We start from the raw sequence: 13,546 nt of genomic DNA, 5'->3' as shown, positions 1-13,546 counted from the left end.
TTAAGACCCTCAATCACAGAATAATGCCTGGGTTTTGAAAGCAATTCAGAGCAAAGCCCCTTAAACTCTTCCCAAACCTAACACAAACACAAATCACTGAAGTCCTTTCTAACATCCTCTTACTGAGACGTCCCACAGTTCTCTGTGGTGCAGGTCCTCCCTCACTTGAAAGAGAAACAAGCCCTGCTTGTTCAACTCCAAGTGTGTCTCTGGTCTCTGACTGGTGGGCACTGAGAAGGCAGAAGTAGTAACCTGTAAGCCCATCCCCAAGAGGCAAGCACCGTTCATATTTTGCTATGTTTTCTTCTTGACTTTTTTCTTTATATTTCTTTATATAGTCGAAATCTCTAGGTTACTCAGTTGCCTTCATTTTTCTCCCTTTCTCAGGAATGAATTAATATGCCTGTTGTTGTTTTATAAACATTCATATTATCTTTTCATCTAGAAGAAAAGCTCCTTATATGTAAGGACTATGTCTTATGTGTCTTAGTCTCCCCATGGTATACACACAACCAGGGATATATTTAGTTTACAATAAATACTTGTTGACTGACTAGAAGATCATTCATTTAGGTTAATATTCTAGTATCTTATTTTCCTAATAATTTTATCTTTGAAGTGGGGCCTTTACCCCTGAGTCCAAGAGCTAACAATTTTAGCAAATAGCACTGAAATTCTAGATGAAGGAAGTGTAAAGTTGTTCCACAGTGCTGAGTACCATACAGTGGATGACATACGTCTGGAAGAATGAGCCAGTCATTCTTCTGGGTCCAAATCGGTAAGGCCCTCAACACCAAATACCTCATGAATCATTACTCCAATCTTTGCCTTTAATTAGTGATCTCCCACAGGCAAGTGTGACAGTATCGTCATTATATCCTTATAACTATAAGAAATTTACAGATACAAATTAGGATTGTATAAATGTGCTTGTGTGTGTATACATACACACATACATTAACCAAAGCAATCAAAACAATATGGTACTGGCACAAAAACAGAAATACAGATCCATGGAACAGGACAGAAAGCCCAGAGACAAACCCATGTACCTATGGTCACCTAATCTATGACAAAGGAGGCAAGATATACAATGGAGAAGGCAGTCTCTTCAATAAGTGGTCCTGGGAAAACTGTACAGCTACGTATAAAAGAATGAATTCAGAACACTCCCTAACACCATACACAAAAGTAAACTCAAAATGGATTAGAGACCTAAATGGAAGGCTGGACACTATAAAACTCTTAGAGGAAAACATAGGCAGAACACACTTTGACATAAATTGCAGCAAGATCTTTTTTGATCCACCTCCTAGAGTAATAGGAATAAAAACAAAAATAAATCTAACTAAACATAAAAGCTTTTGCACAGCAAAGGAAACTGTAAGCAAAACAAAAAGACAACCCTAAGAATGGGAGAAAATATTTGCAAATGAAGCAACCGACAAGGGATTAATCTCCAAAATACACAGACAGCTCAGGAAGCTCAATATCAAAAAAACAAACAACCCAAACAAAAAATGGGCGGAAGATCTAAATAGACATTAACCAAAGCAAACAAAATCTCACTATCATAGTCTCTAATGACAGAGCCAAGGAAAAGGAGAGAAATGCCTTGATGCATTCATTATCAAACTTGATTGATACAAAGAAACAAGTACATATTTAACTAAAGAAGAGATTCTTAACTTTGGCATTATTGATATTTTGAGTTGGAAAGTTTTTTGTTGTGGGGCTGTTTTGTATGTTGTAGGATGTCCAGTAGCACCATCACTCCCCTGCCTTGGTGATAAACAAATATCCCAAGACATTGCCCTTGGGGTGAGATGGGTTGTTGGTGATGGTGAAACTGCCCTAGGTTGAGAGCCACTGAACTAAAGCAATGTGTTTTCATGGCTTTGACCACCAGCTATGTGCTGATGACAGGCGAAACCATAACCCAGCCAGAGGACTCCTCTGAACTCCCAACCACAGGACTAACATCCTGCTACACGTCTCCCCTTGGATAGTGCCCAAGCACCTGAAACTCAAATAACATCACCTCCTCATTCCTAAATCTCTTATGTTGATAGATACCACCATCGATTCAGCTGCTCAAGCTGAGAAATCATCTTCCTTTTTCTTTACCCCCCTAACTCTATAGTTAATCCAATGTCCTATTAATTAAAACCTTTAAATAGTCCCCACACCTATGTCCTCTTTGTTATTCCCCTGATACTGCCTTAGTTCCGGCATGCCTCATTTTACAACCTTTATTTTCACCTTCCTCCAAGTTGGCTTCCATACTGCTGTCAGTGGGGTCTTGTTAACCCACAGAGCTGATTATCCTCCTGTTCCCCCTCCTGCAGGAGACAGTTACGAACACTGCTCTATGCACTTTTAAGTAAGGGTGGCCCAGTGAAGGAGGAACACAGAATCTTCCTTTGCCAACACAGAGAGAAAATACTAAAAAAAAAGTTAAGTTTAAAAATTTACCAGTGGCAACCAAATAAAGAAAGGGGGTAAACCTTATGTTGTAAATGTTGAAAAGTGGGTTCCAAGGAAAGAGATCATTCTGGAGTGGCTAGTAATTAGGCCTCCATTCCTGGCAAGCAGCATGGAGGAAAGAAGCTAACAAAATCTTACGAATGTCCGTTAAGATTCCAATCTGGAGAGAAGCAGTCTTTGGAGCAGATATCCCTGGGAAAAGCTAAACACAAACCTTCAGATATACTATCAGGGGATTTCAGCAGAATCAGGAAGAACCGCCAAGGTATGCCATTCCCCAGGAGCTGCACAGCACTGGGGGCACAAGCACATGGGAATGAGACACGCTCTGCATGAAGAGAGCAGGTCCAGGCATCAGGCATTTCACAGGGTCTCTTTCAGAAGAGAATAAGTTCAGGCTTCCTTATAATGGTCAAATCAGTACCAGCTTAGCTCTCTTTCCCACCCCCAGGCTATAAAAATGTGGACAGAAAGCAATTAACCAGACCTCAAATTGTAATGTGTGAAGTGTAGGAAAACTAGTTCCAGGTAGAGTGAGAGGGTGATGAGAGAACTCATTCACTCTACATTGGGACAAAGAGAAGGTATGGATGAAGTAACCATCAAGTTCATTTCATGAACTTGGGGGTTCCAATGAAAGGAAGGAAGAAAGGAAAAAAAGAGAAGACTTCAAGTTTAATCACAGTGAGTGCAGTAGAAAAAAGACAAATTAAAGCAAGTGGACAGGGGCTTCCCTGGTGGCACAGTGGTTAAGAGTCTGCCTGTCAATGCGGGGGACATGGGTTCGAGCCCTGGTCCGGGAAGATCCCACATGCTGCGGAGCAGCTGAGCCCTTGCGCCACAACTACTGAGCCTGCACTCTAGAGCCCATGAGCCACAACTACTGAGCCCACGTGCCACAGCTACTGAAGCCCACGCACCTGGAGCCCGTGCTCCAAGGCGGGAGAGGCCACCGCAATGAGAAGCCTGCGCACCACAAAGAAGAGTAGCCCCAGCTCGCCACAACTGGAGAAAGCCTGTGTGCAGCGGCGAAGACCCAATGCAGTCAAAAATAAAATTAAATAAATAAATTTAAAAAGTAAATAAATAAAAAATAAAACAAGTAGACAAAAGATACAGAAGACAAAGCATATCTAACATAAGAATAATCAGTGACCTTGAAGAAATAAATCCAACAAATGATACAGAAAAAGTATTCATACATACAACACAGAAACATTTCCCTGGAATGAAGGAAGAATTGCACCTACAAGATAAAAAGGCACACCAGACTTCAGTTCTTCACTACCCAAAATAAAACCCCACCATCACCACCACCAGCAACAACAAAAAATTGACAGGGACATAGGCACACCAGACTTCAGTTCTTCACTACTCAAAATAAAACCCCACTATCACCACCACCAGCAACAGCAACAACAAAAACTGACATGGACATATCTTATTTCAGTTATTAAACTTCAGAGATAAAGACTTTTTCAGGGATCCAAGCAGAAAAAGCAAGTCACCTACCAAAGAGAAAACAAAGATCAGACTGACCTCAGACATTTTACAAACACATTCAATGCCCAAAATCATGCTGCAATTTCTACAAAGACCAGAAAGACTGTGTGATCAAGGAAAAATTATATCATTTAATATATCATTTAAGTATAAAGCTAATATATCATTTAATTATAAAGACAACAGGCAGACATTCTTAATCATGAAAAGAACTTGAGGAATACAGTTGAATAAACTATTAATAAATGGAATAAACCGGATGACAAAATACAGTCAACCAAATGACAAAATGAAATAAACTAGAAAACATAAAAGCTGTGGCAAAAGTGCTGGTTGTTGAGTACTGTATCTATTTAAATGTGAAACTAAGAATATGACTCTAGAACAGAACGTAAACTTGATGACACTGGGCAAATAAAAAATATACAGGGAACAAAAGCTGGTAAGTGGAAAAAGGGAAATACAAGAATGCTAATCATCTAACTTTCAGAGCAGAAATTAAACTGATGCCATGTAAAATGAAACGTGTACTTGGAAGTTTAATAATTCCTTTAGTTTTGTTTTCTGTTAAATTTCAAATAAATTTAACTTTATTTAAATAATGTGTTAAATTTATTCCCCTTCCTCCTTCTCGTTCACTCAACCATCCACGCATCCAACAACCCATTCTGCATAAAGATGTTTGGAATGATGTCTGCACTAAATGTTAATGCAGATTATTTTGCAGTAGTTCAATTTAGGGTGATCTGCTTTCTTCTCTGTATTTTGTATGCACTGCTTATGATTTTTATAAAAAGAGCAAAGTCAACACTGTACAGACATCTTAAAAGTTGGCATATACCAACATGGAGGACAGAATTCAACGTTGTGGCTTCAAAACTCAATTTTTCTCTGGGTATTTAAAATGGGTCTATATCTATTTACTTTTCATCTCCAAAAGCTTCTATTCCATTTCAAATATGCTCTGAGAACAATTCCTTTAAAGTAACAAAGATCTTATAGGCTGGGCAAATATTTAAAGCTACAGAAAAGACAGTGATTAGGCACCCTAAACGATTAGTTATCTGTATTTAAAATGCAAGAAACATACACAAAAATGTATCATTTCCTTTACTCACTTTTGTGATAGTTTTTAAGATGGCGAGACGATCTGCTGGAGGTGGCAAACCCACAAAGAGTGTTTTGTCCAGGCGGCCTGGGCGCAGGATTGCAGGGTCAATGATATCTAGAGACGAAGGGAGGAGAAAGGCTTAAATAAATGAAACAGAATCTTTTACAAAATATAATTAACATGAGAGATAGGAAGAATACATTTTTAAGAGAAAAAGTTGATAATTTAGACTTCCTTACAGTTAAAAGATTCTGGTCATCCTTAAGAAAGTGAAGTCCACCCGCCTCCTTCCTGCCCCAAACCTGCTTTTCCTTCAGGATTCTCAATCTCAGATGATGACCCCCACCTGCCCCCCCAAATACCAGGCAGGTTTCTCCCTTCCCTCTAACTGGAGATACATTCTATCAATTCTATCGAGTCCGCCTCCCATTACCTAGACCCTAAGTCAAGGCCAAATGTAATGCCCCCCTAACTGGTCCTATTTCTAAACTTCCCCTCTCTGGGAGCCCTTAGAATGCTGCCAAGGTTATCTTCCTAAAATACATATTCAATTCTCTCAACTCCCGCTTCCCACTGCAGATTGAAGGCTAACACTTGCACCCTCATGTGTCTGACAAGGCTAAGGGTCACCTGACTCTACACGGCAAAGGTTCTCAAAATTCTGGTCTCAGGAAACCTTTGCACTTTATCACACAGCATATACTATCGGCTTTCTTTTACTCAACGTACTTATTTTGAGATTCACCTAGGTTGTTATTTATATTAGTACTTAATTCTTTTTTATTGCTGAGCAGCATTCCATTGTATGGGTATGCCACATTTGTTTTTTAGTTCTTCTGGTGACAAACATTTGGTTTGTTTCTAGTTTTGAACTACTACAAATAGAGCTGCTATGAACGCTCAAGTACAAGCCTTTGTATATGCTTTCATCTCTCTTTAGTAAATACCTAAGTATGGGATGCAAAGCAGTATGGCTATAACACCCTGTAGATGTACATTTAACTTTTAAAAATCAACAAGCTGTTTTCCAAATGAGTTGTACCATTTTATGTTCCCAACAGCAGTAGTATATGAGAGTTCAAGATCCTCCACATCCTTGTCAATACTTAGTACAGTCTTTTGTTGTTGTTGCTGAGTTATGATTTAATCTAATGGCACAAAAATTTGAAATTACACCTCCTCTAGATTTCTAAGAGCAAGGTTATGCGTGCCTCCATATTCAATTCTGCACTGTTACATTTGAACCATATAGTGAATTTTACACCATGATGGATCAACTTCGAATTCCCATGAAACACCTCAAATTATATAAAATGGAAGTAATTTTTAAAGCTTTGTGTAAAGCTTTCATGCTAAGGATAAAAGCCTTTTTTTTAAATGGGTAACTTTGGAGTATAATGTATCAGGTGGCTCTACCTTAAAATGTTGATCACTGAATATCATGGACTTTGCACTGGCTTCTACTCCTAAAATTGTATCATCACTTAGGTGGACAACCAAAAACTCCCTTCACTTCAAAAGCCACAATTGTGTTTCTTACAAAATAAGATTTGTGTAACCAACTGCCTTCTATGGGACAAGAACTATGGTAATGGTGGGTTTAACTATTACACAGTTATGCTAATATTTTATTTTCAGAAGTACTTTACAAGAAAATATAAGTATGGCTTCCAATAGGAATGTTATACCTGGACTTGGTACCAAGCTCAAATTTTAGTTTTGCAAGGAAAACCAGGCTTTCAGGTTAAACAACAATTTGTAACCAAAACTTTACTCCCAAGGATTCTCACAAAACATATAACAAATGACAGCATGAAAAAAAATCTTGCACAGCAACTCAAAGTTCAGCTCTACAATGTGCCCTTAAACTGGCAGGACACTGGTATCTTAAATAGTCTCAAATTTCCAAATAAATAATGTTACAAAGAGCCATGTATTCATATACAGCAATCACAGAAGGAACTTCTGACCTAAAGCAAAGGTAAACTAATTTCTTGAAACTTCTTCGATTCTACACCAACTGGACAACCTCTTGTCCAGTGTGAACACCAGTGGAATTTTTAAACCTCTAATCTAGTTTAAGGGTGCAGCTTTAATTTTTACCTGCTGGCTTGTGTTCACAGCAGGGTTTAAAGACTGCTTGCTTAACTACAGCTGCATACCATCTCCCAGCTATGGAAAAAGTCTTTTCAATTTTTGCCAGTTTTGTTTCCATAATATTAAACATCATACTTTAGCTGGGCAGGAGTTGGAGATTTATTATCAGTCTACGCAAGACTAAAATTCAAAGCAAATGCAATTTTGCTTAAGGAAACATTGTAAAGTAACAATTCTTGATATTACATGCCTCATATAGTCCATTTCAAACCATAGAGAATTACACCTTTATGCGTCACTGTGCCAACAGACAGACAAATGTGAACAGCTAAAACATCTTAAAAATGCACGAAGGGCTTCCCTGGTGGCTCAGTGGTTGAGAGTCCGCCTGCTGATGCAGGGGACACGGGTTCGTGCCCCGGTGCGGGAAGATTCCACATGCCGCAGAGTGGCTAGGCCTGTGAGCCATGGCCGCTGAGCCTGCACATCCGGAGCCTGTGCTCCGCAACGGGAGAGGCCACAACAGTGAGAGGCCCGCGTACCACACACACACACAAAAAAAGCACCAAGCTTGAACTTCCCTGGTGGCGCAGTGTTATGAATCTGCCTGCCAACACAGGGGACACGAGTTCAAGCCCTGGTCTGGGAAGATCCCACATGCCATGGAGCAACTAAGCCTGTGAGCCACAACTACTGAAGTCCGCGCGCCTAGAGCCCGTGCTCTGCAAAACAGAAGCCACCGAAATAAGTCCGCGCACCACAACGAAGAGTAGCCCCCTCTTGCTGCAGCTGGAGAAAGCCCGTGAGCAGCAACGAAGACCCAATGCAGCCAAAAGTAAATAAATAAATAAATTTATTAAAAAAGAAATGCACCAAGCTTATGAATTCTCAAACAAAACTTGAATTTTCTGTACATACTCCTGTCAAATGAAGTTATTTCCTGTACAACACTCCTCCTCTTGCAAACTGGTCTTCTATTTCCTTTCATTTGACCTAGATCAGCTAGGAGACCTAGAGAAAGTTCGGGACGGCTTGTGATTTCTCTCCCAGGACGGTGATTTCTCTCTCTTCTCCTATCTCTAGAAAGGGACCTGCTCCAGCTGTAGGAGAAGGTTCTCTGTCTTGGAGATCTGTGGATCTGCGGCGAGGGAGGCCTCCTCCTTCAATAATCATCTTGAGGGACTTCCCTGGTGGCACGGTGGTTAAGAATCCACCTGCCAATGCAGGGGACACAGATGTGAGCCCTGGTCCAGGAGGATCCCACATGCTGCAGAGCAACTAAGCCCATGCAGCACAACTACTAAGCCTGCACTCTAGAGCCCTCGAGCCACAACTACTGAGCCCACGTGCCACAACTACTGAAGCCCACGCGCCTAGAGCCTGTGCTCCACAGCAAGAGAAGCCGCTGCAATGAGAAGCCTGCACACCGCAACAAAGAGTAGCCCCCACTCACCCCAACTAGAGAAAGCCTGCCCGCAGCAACGAAGACCCAATGCAGCCAAAAATAAATAAATAAATAAATAAAAAATAACAATCATCTTGAGGGTGACCACCCCAAGAAGGAGGTGGGCCAAGATTTCGACTTCTCTTTTCACCATTCAACAGTTCCACTCTTGGGCTTCCCTGGTGGCGCAGTGGTTGAGAGTCCGCCTGCCGATGCAGGGGACACGGGTACGTGCCCCGGTCCGGGAAGATCCCACATGCCGCGGAGCGGCTGGCCCGTGAGCCATGGCCGCTGAGCCTGCGCGTCCGGAGCCTGTGCTCCGCAACGGGAGAGGCCACAGCAGTGAGAGGCCCGCGTACCGCAAAACAAAACAAAACAAAAAACAAACAAAAAAACCAGTTCCACTCTTACTCAGCAGCCACAGAGTGTTCTCCCATCTAGCTCCGCCTCTCTGGGATCTTCAAATTCAACAAAAGCAAAGCCAGGAGGGTTTCTAGCAACCCACACACTTTGGATGGGTCCACAATAGCCAAAAGCTTGTTCTAATTCGGTCACTACCATTGTTTCTAAGATTACCTACATAAAGTTGACAGTCTAACAGACAGGAATCACAATGCATTTCGAGATCCTGGGCTAGAAATGCAGAGGCTCAAATCCACACACCCTCAGCTGGGTCTTTCCGGTCCCCTCCCGCCGGACACCCACAGATGCTCTCGCAAACCCAGCGCCCATGAAATGACCTATAGTTAGTCTTTTTCATTTTAGTCAGTCATTCTAAGGTTTGCAGTGATATCTCACTGAGGCTTTAATTTGCATTTCCTTGATGACTAACGATGTTGAGCACCTTTTCATGTGTTTATTTGCCACCTGTATACTTTCTATGGTGAGGTGTCTGTACAAATCTTTTGCCTATTTTTAGTGTCTTTTTTGTTGTTGTTGAGTTTTGAGTTGTGTCGTTGAGTTCATTATATATTCTTTAACAAATAAGATACTTTGCAAGTATTTTCTCTCAGTCTGTGGTCTGTCTCTGTATTATCTTACTGGCATCTTTCGAAGAGCAGTTCAATTTATCCATCTAAGAAATCTTTGCTTAATCCAAGATAGAAAAAATTTTCTCCTGTGTTTTCTTCCAGCAGTTTTATAGCTTTGGGTTTTCATTGGTCTTTGATTCATTTGGCTTAATTTTTGCATATGGTAAAAGATAGGGATTAAAGTTCATTTTTCTTGCATATGGATATCCAACTGTTCCAGCAACTATTGAAAAGGCTATCCTTTTTCCACTGTATTGCCTTTGTGCTCTATAAAAAAAAATCAATTGTCCAGATATTTGTGGGAACATTTTTTAATTCTACTATCCAATGATCTATATGTCTATGTCTATGCCAATACCATGCTGTGAAAACATCTTTTATCTTAAATATACAAACAGAGATCTTAAAGCCAGATCTGCATGCCCCAAAATAAAGCTTGATATAAAGAATCCCAATTGTATTTAGAAAGCATTCTTAGTTTAGGACTTTTATAATCATTTAAATTCTCTGACAACATCACATTTAGTATTTTGTTGTTTATTATTTTAAGAAATTATTTACTTATTTTATTTACAGTAAAAAGCATCCTGAGTAATCTATATACCATAAAGTGTGTGTGTGTATATATGTGTTAGATGATTTAAACTATGCTCCACCAAAAGCTCCTACAAAATTCTACGTATTACATCTTTTCTCAAAGAAAAGCTGGCTCATACTCGACAATTCTGTTTCACTAACAGGCATCTTTTTTTTTTTTTTTTTTTGGGGTACGCGGGCCTCTCACTGTTGTGGCCTCTCCCGTTGTGGAGCACAGGCTCCAGACCTGCAGGCTCAGCAGCCATGGCGCACGGGCCCAGCCGCTCCGTGGCATGTGGGATCTTCCCGGACCGGGGCACAAACCCGTGTCCCCTGCGTCGGCAGGCGGACTCTCAACCACTGCGCCACCAGGGAAGCCCGGTACTGTGTTTTTAATTTCAAACTCCAATTGTTCATTGCTAGTATCTACCAACTGATTTTTGAAAAAGGTACAAAAGTGATTCAGTGGAGGAAGGATAGTCTTTTCAGTGAATGATGGTGGAGCCAACTGGATACCCACAGGAAAAAAACCCTCGACCTATACTTTGCACCTCACATAAATGTTACCTAAAAATAGATCATAGGTTTAAATGTAAAACATAAAACCATAAAACTTTTAGAAGAAAACAGTGGAGAAAATCTTTGGGACATAGTTTTGAAAACCAGATTTTAGACATGGTCCGCAGAATGTAATATATAAAAGGAAATATTAATAATTTGGATCTCTGTGATTAGGAAGATGAAAAGACAAGATGCAGACTGGGACAAAAAGTTGCAAATTACGTATCTGACAAAGGACTCACATCTAGAATATATACAGAACTCTCAAAACTCAACAATAAAAAAAAATACACATTCCAATTTTAGAAAATGGGCAAAGGACACAAAGAGACAATTCACTGAAGAAGATATAAGGATGGCAAAGAAACACATGAAAAGAAGTTCTTACCAGCCATCAGAGAAATACAAATAAAACCATGATGAGATATCACTATACATCTCCTGGAAAAGATAAAATAAAAACAGTGACAATACAAAATACCAGCAAAGATGCAAAGAAACTGAATCTCCCTTAGCATTACTGATAGAAATTATAGCCACTCAGGAAGACTTTCACAACCTCTTTAAAAAACTGAACATAGGGCTTCCCTGGTGGCGCAGTGGTTGGGAGTCCACCTGCCGATGCAGGGGACACAGGTTCGTGCCCCGGTCCGGGAAGATCCCACATGCCGCGGAGCGGCTGGGCCTGTGGGCCATGGCCGCTGGGCCTGCGTGTCTGGAGCCTGTGCTCTGCAACGGGAGAGGCCACAGCAGTGAGAGGCCCACGTACTGCAAAAAAAACAAAACAAAACAAAACAAAAAACTGAACATATACTTAACATACGACGCAGCAATCATGCTCCTGGGCATCTATCCCAAAGAACTGAAACCTTATGTCCACATAAGAACCTATATGTAGATGTTCAGAGTAGCTTTATATGAAACAGTCAAAAACTGGAAATGATCATAATGCCCCCAGAAGAAAATGGTTAAACTAACTAGAACCTCCACACCACAGAATACTACCCAGTACTGAAAAGGAACAATCTATTGATACACACAAGAATTTGAATAGATTTCAAGGGCGTTAGAATAGGTGAATAAAGCCAACCTAAAAGGTCACATTTTGTATGATTACTTTTATATAAAATTCTTAAAGTGACACAATTATAGAGATGGAGAACGGATTAGCAGTTGCCTTGAGTTAGACATGGTGGGAGAGAGGTGGTTGTTACTATAAAGGGATAGCATGAGGGAGATCTTTGTGGTGATGGAATAGTTCTGGTGTTGACTGCAGTGGTGATCACATGAATCTACACTTGTGCTAAAATGGCAAAAAAATAGACAAATTACACAAATGTCTATTTCCTGGCTTTGATTTTGTGCCATAGTTATGTAAAATGTAACAAATGAGTTAAACTGGGTACATGGAACTTCTGTGCACTATTTTTCTAATTTCTTGTGAATTTATAATTGTTTCAAAATACAAAGTAAAAAAAAAGTCACATATTTTATAAAAAAAAAGAAAATTAGATCACTTCACTCCCCCACTCAGAAAACGTTCATGGGACTTCCCTGGTGGTGCAGTGGTTAAGAATCCGCCTGCCAATGCAGGGGACACAGGTGGTCCAGGAAGATCCCACATGCCGTGGAGCAACTAAGCCCGTGCACCACAACTACTGAGCCTGAGCTCTAGAGCCTGCGAGCCACAACTACTGAGCCCGCGAGCCACAGCTACTGCAGCCCGTGTTATGCCTAGAGCCTGTGCTCCGCAACAAAGAGAAGCCACCACAATGAGAAGCCTGCGCACCACAACAAAGAGTAGCTCCTGCCTGCCGCAACTAGAGAAAGCCTGTGCACAGCAACGAAGACCCAATGCAGCCAATAAATAAATAAATAAATAGATAGATAGATAGATAGATAAATGTATTTAAGAAACCCTTCATGGCAGAATAAAATCCACGCCCCTTACTGTGGCCTAAAAGGCCCCTTGCACTTCTCCATCATTGCCCCCCAACTCTTTTCACTCTAGACGCACTGGCCTTCTTGCTGGTTCTCCAAACTTGTTCTCACTTCAGGGCCTTTATACTCATTGTTTGTTCTCTACCTGGAATGCCTTCTCCCAGATTTTTGCATGGCGTGATACTTCACATTATTTGGGTGCGTGCTGACATTACTTCTGAAGAAGCTTTCCCGGACTATGATATCTAAATTAGCATTCCTCTCCCCAAACAACAGTCATTCTCCATCCTCTTACCCTGTTTTATTTTATTTATTTGATTGTCTATTATTTACCCCCTGTTCCCCAGCCCCAAATCAGAATACATGCAGGCAAAGAATTTTTCTGAATTATTAACTTTTGAATTCCCAAAGCTCAGTAGGATCAGGCATATAATAAAAATTCAATAAATATCTGATGAGTGAAGGAGTAAATCTGAGAGACTAAAGAAAATTATACTGAAATGACTAACCTACAACACCAAGCTGTAAGGCAGAATGTATAACTTGCACCATAAAACAAAGAATGTGATGAAAGAAAAATATACATAAGAAGGATTAAAGATAACTCCCCCTTTTTTTACATCTCTACTTCTCTCCTTTTGAATCTGGTCCTTCCTGTCACTGCTCTGACCAAGAAAATTTGTCTATTCTGGGCCTTGCCTTCAAAGGAATGGCAGCTTCCACCTTTATCTCTTGGAATCCAGCTGTCAAGTGAGAAATGTGAGTACTCAGAGAACCATTCTAATGGAAGCCAAG

At 40.6% G+C, this 13,546-nt stretch overlaps 1 protein-coding gene and 1 pseudogene across 4 annotated transcripts in view; both read right to left on the bottom strand.

Moving 5' to 3' along the window:
- NVL (nuclear VCP like) overlaps positions 1-13,546 on the bottom strand; it is a gene marked incomplete at its 5' end in the record, with an annotated part of 79,421 nt that overhangs the window by 17,254 nt on the left and 48,621 nt on the right. For all 3 annotated transcript variants that reach the window (XM_079696826.1, XM_079696827.1, XM_079696828.1), the window contains one exon: positions 5,109-5,215. In XM_079696826.1, coding sequence (XP_079552952.1) covers positions 5,109-5,215 — 107 coding nt within the window. The remainder of the gene's footprint in view (positions 1-5,108; positions 5,216-13,546) is intronic.
- LOC307048193 (serine/arginine-rich splicing factor 3-like) lies at positions 8,173-9,261 on the bottom strand (annotated as a pseudogene). Its single transcript has 3 exons — positions 9,048-9,261; positions 8,731-8,809; positions 8,173-8,362 (listed from the first exon to the last, which is right to left on the bottom strand). The product of its transcript is annotated as a serine/arginine-rich splicing factor 3-like (transcript).

Source organism: Hyperoodon ampullatus, assembly GCF_949752795.1.
Source record: "Hyperoodon ampullatus genome assembly, chromosome: 2".
Classification (NCBI taxonomy): Eukaryota; Metazoa; Chordata; class Mammalia; order Artiodactyla; family Ziphiidae; genus Hyperoodon; species Hyperoodon ampullatus.
The sequence above is the reverse complement of the archived record's forward strand: the minus strand, read 5'-3'. Positions and strand labels throughout refer to the sequence as shown.